At 46.6% G+C, this 15,106-nt stretch overlaps 2 protein-coding genes across 2 annotated transcripts in view; one reads left to right on the top strand and one right to left on the bottom strand.

The window, feature by feature from the left end:
* The window catches only part of ITGAE (integrin subunit alpha E), a 34,762-nt gene extending 24,174 nt beyond the window's left edge, over positions 1-10,588 (top strand). The window contains exons 25-37 of the mRNA XM_075720090.1: positions 718-788; positions 1,457-1,592; positions 1,868-1,969; positions 2,279-2,355; positions 3,286-3,363; positions 3,818-3,884; positions 3,972-4,162; positions 6,458-7,208; positions 7,880-7,954; positions 8,053-8,154; positions 8,598-8,693; positions 9,284-9,394; positions 9,833-10,588. Coding sequence (XP_075576205.1) covers positions 718-788; positions 1,457-1,592; positions 1,868-1,969; positions 2,279-2,355; positions 3,286-3,363; positions 3,818-3,884; positions 3,972-4,162; positions 6,458-7,208; positions 7,880-7,954; positions 8,053-8,154; positions 8,598-8,693; positions 9,284-9,394; positions 9,833-9,889 — 1,914 coding nt within the window. The 3' untranslated portion in view covers positions 9,890-10,588. The remainder of the gene's footprint in view (positions 1-717; positions 789-1,456; positions 1,593-1,867; positions 1,970-2,278; positions 2,356-3,285; positions 3,364-3,817; positions 3,885-3,971; positions 4,163-6,457; positions 7,209-7,879; positions 7,955-8,052; positions 8,155-8,597; positions 8,694-9,283; positions 9,395-9,832) is intronic.
* HASPIN (histone H3 associated protein kinase) lies at positions 4,380-7,330 on the bottom strand. The gene has a single exon (XM_009489560.2). The coding sequence runs from the start codon at positions 7,328-7,330 to the stop codon at positions 4,751-4,753; it is 2,580 nt and encodes an 859-aa protein (XP_009487835.2). The 3' UTR covers positions 4,380-4,750.
* Positions 10,589-15,106: the final 4,518 nt, after the last annotated feature.

The raw sequence follows: 15,106 nt of genomic DNA, 5'->3' as shown, positions 1-15,106 counted from the left end.
GCTCTGTAAAGAGGCAGAATTTTGCTACTTAATAGGAGTCTTTACCACAATTCAGTATTTAATTAGCTGTCCATAAAGCATAGGACAGAGAAGTTAGCACAACATTTAGCAATAATAAACACTAATTACTGTAGTTGCGGTACTCCTAGGGATTACGATGTTGATGGTACGTGATTTCCTAAAAATAATTCATGAGATTATTGAGTGTTGGTCAGCATTGCTTAGTACTTATGCACCCAACATCTAATTATCATTGAACTTCTCCAGAAATATCAGCCAGACAGTAGATTTTTACTGGTGAATAAAACTATCGCTAAAGGAAGTAACCTCATCGCTACAAAATAGTGCCTATAAGCTGGCACAGTATATGAACATTTGTTCAAGAAAAACATATCATTCCTGGAAAAGAAATTATTATTGCCCTGTGGCAATCCAAGGGTAAACAACTGGTATTTCCTTAACAAGACCTTGTCCCCAGTGAAGACTTTTCATGTTATTGCTAATAGACCTTCTCCTGGGAGTTGAATTACAAAATATCATCAATTTGGGATTGCTTATCACTAGAGGGTCTTTTAGTTCTAATTTCTCCTTAATGGAGGTAACGGGAATTTTAGTTTTCAGAGAATGTATGTGTATGTGTATATGTAAAGACATTCTGAACCTGCTATCTTAAAGTTAGGACTGTTAAAATCTGACTTGATCTGTGTTTGCTTTCAGTTGCCTTACAAGAAGGACTGCAACAACAAGACTGTCTGTACTGCTCATTTAACTTTGACAAGTCAGATTCAGTGAGTCACAAATTATCCAGATTTTGCATTTAGCATTCATATGAAATGTCATCTTTGTGCATAAGATGTTTTCTTCAAATTCTCAGACAAGATTTGCTGTCCTTTTGTTTACATTACTTTCCATTCAATTCACCCTTTCCGTAACATCGCATTCATACAATGCTGTAACTGTATGCCTCCACAGGTGTTGCTGGGCTGTTCTAGGAAATCTCGGAGGAAAGACCAAGGTTTAAACAACTATAGTCATCCTAAAAATCACAATTCTGGCATTTAATTGTGAACATGTGATTTTGTTTTAAGCTGATGCACAGCATAGCCCTACAGCAAAGAGCTGCTCAGTTTACATAGCCTTGGACAAAACAGTAGGCATCACTTCATTGTAAAAAAGCTACCCTGGAGATGCACTGAAAAGCTAATCAAGTGGAACAGTGTTTAAAATCTATCTTGATGTAAAACAAATGATAAAATGTTAGATGAAGTTTAGAGATGACTGCCTTCAATGTTTTCCTACACATCCTGAAGAATACTGAATAATTAATTAGGCTATTGCATTATCCGGTGTGTGAAAGCTTTTGGAGGGAATAATTACCAGAACTGGAATGCTTTGGGCCTCTTACTAAATAACAGCCCTTAGAGATTACATGTCACATTTTTCTGTCTGCTTCTAGAAGGGAATTAGTGGTGGGGCACACTGAAGAAGTGACCATGAACATTTCGCTAACAAACAGTGGAGATGACTCGTACATGACAACTATGGTCTTGAACTATCCTAAAACCCTACATTTTAAGAAGGTGACTGTTGAGGTAAGATTGTAGAACAACTCTTCAGCTAGCAGCAGACTGCTGAAAGAAAACCCAGCACAGATTCCTATTAATTAAATCTTGGAGTAAGGTCCAGGGAAGGAACATTTCAGTTGTTAGGAGTAGAGCCTGAATACTGGATTTATCTGATTTAAGACTCCCGAGCTTTTATTGGGCTATTTGTACCTAATTCGTTTTATGGGAGCGGACACAGGGAGAGCTGAATTTCCTAGTCTGTTTTATTTCAACATTAAAGAGCATTCCTATTCTGTTGGCAGCCATCCTCTCCTGCTATTCACTGTGGCCAACCAATACCATTAACTTCTGTAGTCTTATCCTGTAACTGCAGAATTGGCCATCCAGTACTCAAGAAGACAACTGTAAGTAGAGATCATTATTTTCACTTTTTCCCTACTTCTAAAGGATACTTTGAGTAGCTGCCCTTGCATCCTCTATCTCTACAATTAGGCCAGAGCTGCTATTCTTTCTAATTCAGCTTATGGCCGGCTTGCATTTTCTCAAGGCAAGAGGTAATTTTCATATTCCTGCACTTAATGTCTAATTTTTCCAGAAGGGAATGATGAGCAGAAAATACATTAGCCATCATGTTTTAACAGTACCCTGGCGAGTTAAAGAGTTTTTACAGGGTAATCGATATTTTGTTATGTCTTTCTCTTCCCTCAAAATAGGCAAAATTTTCAGTGATTTGGCAATTAGATGAAAGCATATTCCAAAATAAGTCTGCAATCACCATTAATATCACCAAGTGAGTATTGCTGTTTTCACAAAATACACTGTGAACTAGAAAGGAAACTGATCAGAATTTCTACTGGGTGTCCATACTATTTATCAGTCACTGGTTACACAAAACTATACTTGTTCTTTTCAACCTTCTAAAGCATTTGGATCCATGTGAAAAAATCTTCCCTTCCCTTATGATAATTTTAGCTTTGCTCATACTTCTTTATTTCAGTAAAAGATGGAGCGCCCTTTAAGGTCCTAATTTAAGTGTAGTTCATATTTAAAAGCGCGTGTTTTCTGAAATGGCAAACTGGGTTCTGGCATCCTCCTTCCTGAGCAGAGAGAACAGATGATTAAAATATATAATATATAATCCAGCTCTGGTCCAAGTAAAGCTTTCACTCCAAATGATTGGGATGAGAACATATGTTCAGGGCATTTTCCTTGATTAGGGGCTTTCTAATGGGGGGGAGTTACCATTCAAATGCCTTTAAAATCTATGGGGACTGACTAGTACACAGCATTTTTTCAGAGAGCATCTTTAAAAAGAAAATGAGAACTCACCTGTGGCAGCTACACTTCCTTGCAAGCACAGTTTAAGGCAAAGGTTTCTATATGAATTTAATGTCCAGTTTTGTGACGGGTAGAAGCTTTAAATTTAGAAGCTTTAAATTTTGATTAACGAAAGCAATACTACATATTCATAAATTAGGGTTAGTTTGCGGGGAAACGTTTCAGGGCACTGGCAGCTTTCAAAATCTGTAGTTAGAAAGGGCTACTCCAACACTACTGTACCATGTCACCAAGTGGGCTGGCACCTCTCCTTTCATGAATTACTGCCACTCTGTTTCCATCCCTATTGTACAGCCAATATTAGCAGTTCTCAAACCATAGAAATAAAGGACCAAGGCAGGCAGATAATAATGTTGTTTCATCCATCCTTTTTTTTTTTAAGCATAAATGAAAATAGCACCACTCTGACTGAAGAACACATCCTTGATGTCAGATATGCATTCACTTCAGTCCTTACCGCGTAAGTTTTAAGAATATTCAATTATACTGCATTACTTTAGTCAATTAGAGGAAAAAAGATTGAGAGGATTCCTGGTAAGATTCCAATACAATTTCCATCTTAATAATTTCAAGCACTGCAGATTGGCAAGTTGGTTTCTGTGGTACTGGACAGCAAAAGTAGAGAGCCTGGAAGACAGAACAATAAAACCGTATCATAGGCAGGGGGGTACCTAGGGTCTCTAACTGCTTACCTTGTAAAAAGCAGACTTCAAGATAGGTTCAAAGATGCATCTGGTTGATAGACTGCATATATACACGCATGTAGAGACAGACTTCATAGACAGCATTCCAGTTATAACAAATCTGATGATGCTACCTCTTAATTACTGAATGCATCTGGGTCATTGGATGTACTAATTTTTAATAATAGTCCAATTCACTTTTCACTTAGTTTGATTTATCATTCTCTTTAGACCAGTTTCTTTAATGTACATGAATGTTAGCAAAGGACTTCGTGAAAACAAAGAATTCAAGTTTAATGTAAGTATAGCTTCAAATTTAGGTCATCTGATCCATCTGCAGTCAGGACTAAAGAACACTCATTACCTTGTGCATTTTCTTCTGTAGATAAATGGAGAAAATCGCTTTAACGCTACCATCAAGTTACAGATTTGGGTTCCTATCAGTATACAAGGTCACAACATAATAACGGTCAAAAGTGCATCAGGAACACAGGTACTTTTTCTTATTTTTTTCTTAATCCAATACCTCTTCACTGGTCCTTACAGAGAAAAAAAATCATGTTATTGCAGATTAGAGTGTTTTTAAAACCTACTACAGAAACTTTAAGTACTGACGTTTTGTAGCATCATTCCAGGTACAAGTTTTGCCAAACTGAACAAAAGTTCATTTTTAAAATTAAGTCAGAAGGTGGGGTTTTTTCCCTCTCTGTCCCCAACTGGGCTCAGAATACTTACCTTTGTCCTCACTGTCCAGAATTGAATTTTTTTTCTTTTTCTTTAAAAAAAGAATTCGTAAGAAAGACAACATAGTAAGGAAAGAATTTTTAATAATCTAAGATTAAAAAGGTAAGAAAACTTCCGTGAAATTCAAAACACTAACTGAGCCCAAAGAAGTCTTTTTTTCCCCCACCTTCTCAAATGTCAACTCTGTTCTCTCCCCCACCATCACCCCTCAAAAAAAAGTACATATGGAAACATCTTAAGGCAGAAAACTCTTTTTTCAGGTTTTTTTTAGCCATTTTTGATAGCGTATCATACACATTGGTAATTGACCATAACACTTCTTCATTGTGCCAACATTTAAAAAAAATCATACGTAAAAAACCAGCAAAGGAGAAAGGCAGTATCAGTGACTTAGTTCTTGGAAACATTGCACTCCCTTGCTCACTGGAAGAGGCTGCTGTTTTGTAAAACTTCATTGGCCGACTCAAAGGTCAGTACTTCTTTGTGGAACTTCCTGAGCTGCTGCTTTATTTTCCTCATGGCAGAAGTTGATTCCTTTTTCTTGTACCTCATGTCTTTCAAAAGTTTATCCGACAAGTAGTGCAGCCAGAGGACGTTGCTGTGTGGATGATAGTCAGTCCAGCTGTTGGAGTTCTCTGCTTTCATTTGCCTGTAGATATCAAACTGGTAGTCCCCTGTGCCTTGAAACAGTTCTTCATCAGTGGAAAGGTCACAAAACACAGTTAACCCATCCTTCTCCAGCCGAGACAAGGTGTAATCTATGATGTTGACATGAATCCCTGCTGTGGGGATTGTGTGCGTTGCCCCATTCAACACATAATTAAGCTCCTTTACATCAGTTTCCTTTACCAGCACATTCCCCCAGTGCAAGTCTCTGTGCTCAAAGCACAGTTCCTGTTCTGCCACAGCCAGGGAAGCAGTGACCTGGTGCAAAATGCTTTTTGCTGATGCCACTGAACTCAACGTCTTTCTCATATTCTCCAAGTCACTGCCTCCAAATTCAAACTCCAGAACCATGAAGAGCTGCTCGTCCCCAAAAAGGTCTGGCCGATCATTTTCTGATCCTGTTACTTTGTGGTATTTGTCCCAGGCTTCCAGGAGATACTTAGGGTAGGCCCCTTGAACACAGTGCACAGAGTACAAGCTGATGAACCCAACAGTCCTATTCACAGACTCTTCAGACAGAAGACTGAGTTCTTTCGAAATTATTATTTCAGGCAGAATCTCTCCAAAGCTCTTTTGAGCTTCACCATTTACTCTTTCAGTCCCCTCAATGGGAATTATTTTTAAGGCCACAGGTCCTCTCTCACTGTCGATCTGGAAGACCTCTCCAAACACCCCTTCTCCAATTTTCTTGCAATCTTTCATCTTATCTAAAGGAATGCATTCCTCAAAAGTGATAGGCCCCTCCTGGTAGCATTCCCCAAACACCTTCTCTGCATCTGTAAGCGTTAGCTCCAGCATAGAATGGGAATTCCTGGGAGCCAGCAGGACCATGGAGGAAGCAGACCAAGTGCAGCACTGAGCCTTACCAGCAGATAGGGTTGCTTGGTGCCCTGAAAGATAGGATTTCACAGAAGGGGTACAAAGGATGCTGTGGCAGAAACTCTCTTCTGTGGTAACTTTCTTCTTCTTATGGAAGGACAAAGATGCTCGAACTCTACCCCAGGAATGGGAGCTATTGAGGAGCGAATAGTCATTGTCTGTTGTATCTACAGACATCTCCAGAACACCCTTCTTCATTCCTTTTTGCCTCATCTGTGATCTGAAAAAGGAATTATTGGGCTGCTTCTGCTGTCTGTTATTTTTGTGCCTTTTTGGACGGAGCCTTACTTGCCTCCCCCACCGGCTGGCACTGAAGCCGCTGATGCAAGCTTTTCTACAGGTACTTCCCTCTCCAGAAACACGCTTGGTACTTTTATGTTTATTCTCCAAGATTCCCTGAAGGCCCAAAGGAGATACTGGCTGCTGGCAGGCAGGCTGAATATCTGCCTTTTTGTTGCATTTCATGCTCGACAGCCACAACGGCACCTCTTGAGGGTCCAAGACCACCACCGGTGTAAGGTGGTGGTTCTTGGTTTTGCCTCTCTGACAACGCAAGCTTCCTTTTGTTGAATCTCTCCTCAGATCATCACGCGCTTGGTCAGAAGTGGCACCGTCGCACGGTGCGGGGTGCTGTGGCTCTCCGTTAACGGGAGGCAGCGCTGCCCGGGGAGCGCTTGTGGCTTCCTCTGGGGACAAGGGAGCTCGTGCCTGGCAGGGTCCCCGCACCCTGCCCGACTTCTGCAACACCGAGCCTGGCTCGCCGCTCCTTTCCCTGCCGTTTGGGCAGGGCCGTCCAGCCCCTTCTTCCCTCACGCCGTCGGCCCCCGGCAACGGTGGGAGCTGCTCCAAGTCTCCCCGAAACGACTCCGGCGAGCTCGGGGCGCTGTCGGACGAGGCGGTGCGTTGCCTGGGCGGCGGGGAGCAGAGCTCCAGGCTGCCGCCCAGCCCCGAGCCGCCCTCCACGGTGGTGCTGAGCAGGGCCAGGGAGCTGAGCTCGGCCGGCGGGGCCCGGCGGCGGCAGGGCCGGAGGCGCGGGGGCAGCCACTGGGGGGTGCTGCACAGCAGGGGGCGCCGCGCCCCGCAGGGCGGCCCCTGGCGGCGGCGGGCGGCGCCGCACGGGGACGGCGACGGCGAGGGCGAGGGCGAGGGGGAGGCGAGGAGCGGCGGCCCCGGCGGACGGTTCTCCTTCGCCCGGGCCCGCAGGCGCCGGGGGCGGGCGGGGCGCTTACCCAGCGGCTGTCGGCGGCGCTTGCCGGGCGGCGAGAAGTCGGGGTCGTCCGAGGGGGCGGAGAGGGCGCTGGAGCCGGCTGAGGCGGCGCTGGAGCCGGCCGAGGTCGAGCTGAAGAAGCGCTTGCGGTCCTTAGGCGGCGAAATCCATCGGTCGGGCAGCGGCAGCGGACGGAGGTGTCCGCCGCGCCGCGAGTAGGTGCGGAGCAGGCGCGGCTGGAAGGGCATGGCGGCGGCCGCCCCGGGCCAGGCCCTGCCCGACGGGGAGCCGCGGCGCCCGCCCGCCTCGCTTTCAAACGGGGTATCGCGAGAACGGGGCGAGAGGACGCCGCGGCCGCGGCCCGCCCCGCCGGGAGGGGCGGGGCCCTGCCGCCAGGCCCCGCCCCTGGGCCCGGGTGGCCCCGCCCCTGGCCCCGGATGGCCCCGCCCCTGGCCCCGGATGGCCCCGCCCCTGGGCCCGGGTGGCCCCGCCCCTGGCCCCGGATGGCCCCGTCCCTGGGCCCGGGTGGCCCCGCCCCTGGGCCCGGGTGGCCCCGCCCCTGGGCCCGGGTGGCCCCGCCCCTGGGCCCGGATGGCCCCGCCCCTGGCCCCGGGTGGCCCCGCCCCTGGCCCCGGGTGGCCCCGCCCCTGGCCCCGGGTGGCCCCGCCCAGCGGCCCGGGTAACCCCGCCCCTGGGCCCGGATGGCCCCGCCCCCGGCCCGCCTGACTCCGCCCCCCGCGGTGTTTGCGCGCGCGGGGCCCCGGCCCTGACGCTCCGCTGTCGCCGTTCGGTTTCAGGAGGCGACGGAGTGCGGGCTGAGCGGCGGGCCGGTGCCGGACCCCCGGGAGTATGCCGGCGGCGCAGAACCAGAGGTGAGCGGTGCCGGCCCCGGCTGCTGCTGTGGGGACAAACCCACGGAGCCGCGGACACCCGCGGCGGCCGGGGTCTGAGCCGCTGCGCTGCGTTTCAGGGCATCCGGGACGCGCGGTATCAGGGCGTCGCCTGCTCGGTCCCGACCGACGGAGACGATATCACCGTGACAGCAGAACTGTCGTTAAGCGGCTCGTACCAGGTATACACCAAAGCCCCCAGGCCGCTGCCGTTGCTAAACCCATTGGCTGCCAGCGGCTCGGGGTAGGGGCTTCCACATCGCGGTGGGGATGCTGCCCTTCCACGTGTGACGCTGCTCTCCGCCCCTGCAGAGCAAGGGGGTGTTTTATTCACGGCAGCGTCTCCCAGGAGATGCTCGGCGCTTAGAAGAGGTGCTGTGGCCTGCTTCCTTCAGAAGTTGTTCCTTGTGAACTGACTTTTCCACTACTGCAAGCTGTCATCACCCCAGCCAAATCCTTGCGGGCAATAGTTACGCGTGAGGTTATGCACGCAAGACGCTGCTTGGTGGCAGCACCCTACAGGGTGGTTCTTGCAGTCGGAATAAGGATTTGCTGTTGCAACACATTCTTCTGAAAAGACTGAAAAGCAACTGCTATTTTGTTCCTTTTCTTTCTTTTTCCACAGTTCTTAAAAAGCAGAACTGTTCTGCTGGTCCCTGGAAAAATCACCTTCAACAGAGAACTGTATCTGGGCCTGAAAGAAGAGAATCATAATGCTGAGGTATCAGAGCATCATAAGGCAGCTTGGTCCTTCTCTTGGGGCAGGGAACAAGTGAGAAATCCAGATATTTTTGCTGAATCTGGAGAACCGATCAAGTTCCCAGAGTTAAATCCTGGACCTTTTGAAGCAAACATCTGTTCTGCCATTGAGTTTAGTGAAATCCGGTTTTGACTATAGGATAAAGCAGAGGGAGGATATTTGCTAGTGCATAGCAGAAAAGCTTTGAGTGTTCTGCATTGAGCTCTGTATATCATCTGACACCTGTGGCTATCACAGAGACCTCCAGTCCTCTCAGGGATTTCAACGTGAATATTCCTTCTCTTTCCCTAGTGCAGACACGCTCTTGAACCTGAAGGATTGTCACTGGTGACTATAGTAGTCGCTGTAAACTCCTGAAGAACACTCAGTAAATTTAACTCCCTTGACTAGGCTTGCAATACAAAAAAATTATTTCATGCTGTATTGCAAAGTACCTGCATCGTTAGATTGATGGTGCATCTAGCATAGTTTAAAGGTTGAATGCTAGCTCAAACTATATAGCTTTCTCAATTAAAAGCTAACCAAGAAAAAATAACTTGATTCTGTTCCAGATTACTCTTGTCCTCTGGAAAGATGAAGTGTTTGATCCCTTGCCTGTTATCATAGGAAGCTGTGTTGGTGGACTTCTCTTGCTGGCGTTCATTACTCTGCTCCTCTGGAAAGTGGGTATTGTTAATGCACACACAACAAAATAGAAATCTTTTTGTTAGCTATTCTAACGTTTTTAAAGATTTCTCTAAGTACGAAAGCAGTTTTTTTCAAATGTGCACTGAAGGACGTCTGCCACTTACTGTTGTAAAACCTCAGTCTTGCATTTTGAGCTATTCTTAGCATTGCAGTAGACCTCTCAAGTCCTGTTTTGAAGTGCTTTGCAGAACGTTTGAACATCATGAATTGTTTATAGATGTTCTGAGAAGTTTTGAACAATGTAGGCCTTCAGGCTTACAGCTCTGTCAGAAGTCGTACCTCGTTGCATCCTGCATTCACTCATTCACTTATTGCAACCCTGAGAAGGAAAACCTTTTAAAATTGTTTTAGGAAAAAGCAAAAATTAATGCACACAAAAAGACTTCATGAGTTCTTTTATTTTTTTTCCCCAGTGTGGCTTTTTCAAAAGAAACTATAAAACTATGATGGAGCAAGAAGATACATCCTGAAGACTAAGCTGGCCAACGCGGAAAGCTCTGTATTCTTTCACCGGCTTTTTGGAAATAACAAGAGTCTAAGTCTGGCTAAGATGCAAAACAATTCATATTCCCTGGTAGAGCTATGGCACTCTGGATCTTGGGACTCTCTCAAACTGCTGCTTTGACCATAGGGACCCAGCTTTTTTGGGCAATCCAGTTGCCTGCTTGTTTAAGTTGAACTGACTATTCATCATAGAGGGACTGCCTGGTATTTACACACTAGACTCCCCATGAGAAATTTTGCTTTAATGTAGATATGCTAGGAAAATTCATCTTGGAGCCTGTTAGATTTACATATTGGATTGCGGTCTTAGTTGCTGAGATGCTGAGTGGTTTTTAAATTGATTTTAGTACTGAGTAGCTTCAGAATAGATTGAAATAGAAATGAATTAGGGGAAGCTTCCTACCCTGCTATTGCTAATGAAAATGGGGAGATAAGCATTTTGCATATATATGTAGAGAGATATATATGTGTGTATATATATATACAATTTTGTGCGGTTTAATACAGTAAAGTACATCCCTTGATGTCTCTGGTTCTTGGAATCAGAAGCATGTGTATGTGGCAATTAGTTTTTTGTACCTCACAATCTTGTTTCTGATTTTCCATTTTCGGTTGCTTTCAAATCCTGATTTGGTCACAAATAAAAACTTGTATCATGGACCTTATTGCCAGCTCAGACAGACTCCTGCTGTATCAGGAGATACTTCCCCAAGTTAGCATGGTTCACCACACCGCTTCCAAAGTAGCTGTGTTTGAATCGAGGGCAGAGCCAAGCAGCAAGCTGCAGCATCGACTGCAGCAGTGTTGCCATTCACCCTGCTGGAGGTGTGACAGAAAGTAGGGTAAATTGTGAGCAATCTCAGTGTATCAGCTGCAGATTATCGGTAATTGCAATTTACAGGCTTTGGGGAAAGAAGGTGCCTTGCCGAACCCTGTGGCTGGCTTTAGCCAGTACCAGGTGTTTTCTTTCCTGAGCAGTGAAATGATCTCAGGAGCCCTCAGGTGCTTGCTGTTTTTAAAGAAGGATGAGTACAGACACTTGGTACATAGCGCTCTCCGGCTTTCTCTGTCCCTAATTGTGTAGTTGTTTTATTTCTGTCGTGTTTGGCTAACCATAAACCTTGGAAATCTAATGCGTGTTTTTACACAGTGGTAGATTAAACATAGATTTTCATTCAGACCTTCAGAAAGCAAAACAGTTCTTGTCTCCTTTGGCTTAACCAATATTGCCTGATGGAAAACTAAAGTTAACAAGCAAAGTGTGGCCTTTGTTCCATGTAAAATTCCTGTCTGGTACCCAGGTACTGCTATTAATACATCTCTTCAAGGCTATTACAGAGATCACCTTCATGATGGGATGGGCATCCTTGCAGGCTGTACAACCCTGGGTGTCTCCTAGCTCTAAATTTGTCTGCCAAACAGCCAGAAGTTAAAGGTGCTAAGCACACCGCCCTACCTGCTTAGGACAAAAGTAAGAGGTACCACAGCAAGATACTTTTTGAGGAATATAGGGCCCATGTGGGACTTTCAGCAGTACAAGAGAGAAGTGCAGAGATCATGTGCTGTCATCCAGCTCGATCAGCAGCTGCAGCCATTCTTCTGGCTTAAATTTCTTTCTCTCTCCCCCCAGTTGGTTGTAGAGTTCCTTAGAGCTGCATACAGGCAGTCGGTCACTCCAAATCTGTCTTACAAGTGCCAGGGATTGAGGAAATGAGACTTCCTAGGTGAGAGCTCAGAAAGGAAATTATTGCCTGAACCAAAGGACCACTTGTGTCAGGTTTTCTGTCATAACAGCTCTGTACTGTTTGGAAAAAAATGTGCTTTGCCTGGTCTGGATGGCTTTATTGTCACCCCCCTTTGTGTAATCCTTTTTTGTACTGTTTTTAATTGCATTGTCTTTGAAAAGAAATTCTTGCAAGAGAAGCCTGACTCTGTATTGCACTTGTTGGCTGAAGGTGGTTTGAGCATTTTGTACCCTTTCTCAGGTAGCATAGCAGTCTCTGGGCCTACTCTTGATCACTCAGTCCGAATTTTGGCAGAGCTGTTACAAAGTTGTTCTTTGCATTTCTCTGTGTGGAAGGACCTTTATGAGGAATTAAGTACATGGAAAGCAGAATGTGCTGGGCTGAGAGAATCCCTTTGAAGAGCTTCAGGCAAGAGAGCTGCTCCCGTGGAGCAGCTGTGCGCAGTAGCAGCTGAGGTGGTGGCTTTATAAGGAAGACACTTTTTCAAAGGTTCCCTTTTTATTCACTTCTTTATTTTTAAGTTTCAGGGCATGTTGGCTTTTCTTAGGGGAGGGAAATGTGTTGTCTGCTTTTTCCACTGCTCTAGACAGGTCTTGTACTGAGTGACATGTGGTGCAGACAACTGTCAGTGAAAGGACTGCAGTATACCAGCAGTTGTGGTCTTGCTGCCCATCCTCCCTCCCAGACCTTCTCCATTTCACACTGAAGTCCTCCCTGTTCTGAAGCACCTGGACATCTCTACAGTGAGGTCATACTTGGTAAGTCTGGGCACAGAAAAGCTGTTTGTAGTTTTTTGATTAGTTTCCTAAGGGAAGGAGTGTTAATTGTAGAAGCTGTGCTAAGAATAAGGAATTGCAAGGAGAGTTTTCTCTTCTCAAGGCTAAACAAACCCAGCTCCTTCAGCCAATCTTGTTATTCTCCCTCTTTCTCTCCTTTTTTTCTAGTTTCTTCTCTGAATTAAGTTTCCCTCATTACTTGGATCCCTTTTGTTGTCCCTTATGGCTCTCAAGGAGGTCAGCTCTTGCAGTGGGTAATGCTATTTTCCTTTTTAGATGTTTTTTCTTAAATGCATTACAGGGTTCTGTGACTTGTAATTTCCGATGAGTACCATCCTACCATTTAATTCTTTGCAATTGCTGTAGTAGATGCCAAACACATTTGCAGTAATTGGATGGCACTTAAGGGATTAGTCAAGGCTGCCAAGACTCACAGTCATCCAAACCACAGCTGGGTTTTTGTGCTGTTTCCATGGAAGCCTTGCTGTGTCTGCTCCTAAATTTATTTGCAATCTGCATTTTTAATAAAATCCCCTGTGCAAAAGCCTTGTCAACATTTGTGGCCTTGCTGTGTGGCCCTGACTTTAGTGCACTCTGGCAGTGGCACAGTTATGCCACCTCCCTGAATGACAGAAGATCTCCAAATGATTCGTTCAGAGTCATTAAACATCTGACCCCAGCCAGGCTCACACGTTAGCAGGCTGTTTGGGCTCCAGGTGTCATGGGCAGAGAAGCTGCTACAGATATTCTAGAGGCCTCTGAGCTGTAAGGGTCATTCATGATCTTTATGCATCACGCAAAGGTGGCAGAGTGTCTGTAGATGCACAGCTTCTTGGGGTAGGAGGGTGTCTCTGCCCTTGAGTAGGAAATACAGACTAGTATGGATCATGTCCTAAGTTGTTTTCCATTCAGGTCTGTTCTCCCAACACTGCTCATTAGGCTGGAGGGACTTGTTACTCTACCTGGACCTGGGGGTGCTGGTTGACAGATGGCTGAACATGAGCCAGCAGTGTGCCCAGGTGGCCAAGAAGGCCAACAGCATCCTGGCTTGTATCGGGAATAGTGTGGCCAGCAGCAGCAGGGAGGTGATTGTCCCCCTGTACTCGGCGCTGGTGAGGCCGCACCTGGAATACTGTGTCCAGTTTTGGGCCCCTCACTACAAGAAGGACATTGAGGTGCTGGAGTGTGTTCAGAGAAGGGCAACGAAGGTGGTGAAGGGTCTGGAGCACAGGGCTGATGGGGAGCGGCTGAGGGAACTGGGGTTGTTTAAGTCTGGAGAAGAGGAGGCTGAGGGGAGGGGAGACCTTATTGCTCTTTACAGTACCTGAAAGGAGGTTGTAGTGGGGTGGTGTTGGGCTCTTCTCCCAAGTAGTTAGCGATAGGACAAGAGGAAATGGCCTCAAGTTGCATCAGGGGAGGTTTAAATTGAATATTAGGAAAAATTTCTTCACGGAAAGAGTGGTCAAGCATTGGAACAGGCTGCCCAGAGAGGTGGTGGAGTCACCATCCCTGGAGGTGTTCAAAAAACGGGTAGATGTGGCACTTTGGGACATGGTTTAGTGGGCATGGGGGTGTTGGGTTGATGGTTGGACTGATGATCTTAGAGGTCCTTTCCAACCGTAATGAATCTGAGTTTTACTTTCATTAAAAAATAAACCATCCACCAAGCCAGGAAACATGAAATTACTACTCTACCCTTAATTGAGTTAGTGGTGGACTTGGTAGTGTTAGGTTAGTGGTTGGACTGGATGATCTTAAAGGTCTTTTCCAACCTAAGCGATTCTATGATTCTGTGATTCTTTGTCTTGCTCTGTTGGGGAGAGACAACTCTCAGTGCTGCTGGTAGCCCAGGAGAGCAAGAACAGATGCTTGCTCCCTGCCCACGGACTGGTGCTGGTCACCCATCCACACCTGCTGTCTTAGCTCTGAGTCCTGGCCTGGCTCCATCACTCCAGGTTTGGATATTAGCTTCTGGTAGGTGAGCTTGGCCTGATAGATTTTTGGCTATTTTTGTGCTGATCTGACCAAGGGAGTAGGAGGTGTGAAGGTGGGTGGTGACTGACAAGAGCTGATGTATCCGAGAAAGCTTTTTAATTGTATCCTTGAAGGGGAGGTGTGAGAGACTGAAAGAGTTAATGTCTCAAACACTGTGGGAGATAAGTTAAGGTCTGTATAGAGACAAGTTAAGGTCTCTATAGCGACAAATTAGGGTCTGGTAGCACCACAGGTGAGAAGCCAATTGGCACAGAGCCGGGAAGGCTGTTGGAGGATGCCCAGTTCTGCCTTCTGATGAGCCTTGCAACTCCCTGTGTATGGTCACTCCCCAAATGCGGAGTTCATTTGAGGAAGGGGCTCCCGACCGCCCAAAAGACCCCTCGTGACCACCCCCCACAATGGTGCCTGCACAGGAGATGAAGAACATTCTGGAACAAGAGCCATGTAAGTCCTCAAGGAGGTGAGACTGGAGGCAGGGACTGGCCTATCAAAGACACAACTCCGAGGACTCCACGCTGCTGCTGCTCCAGACCTGCCTCTCCCACCCAGTGCCGGTGCTGCTGGCACAGCTGGAGGCCCTGCGCTCCAAGAGCAGCACACCCAGTACCGGAGGATTGCCACGTGTGCGCCCACCACCGGAGGTTTGCCACGTTTACCATCAACATCG

The sequence above is a fragment of the Pelecanus crispus genome, chromosome 12, assembly GCF_030463565.1.
Source record: "Pelecanus crispus isolate bPelCri1 chromosome 12, bPelCri1.pri, whole genome shotgun sequence".
Classification (NCBI taxonomy): domain Eukaryota; kingdom Metazoa; phylum Chordata; class Aves; order Pelecaniformes; family Pelecanidae; genus Pelecanus; species Pelecanus crispus.
This window is presented reverse-complemented; position numbering and strand designations above follow the sequence as displayed.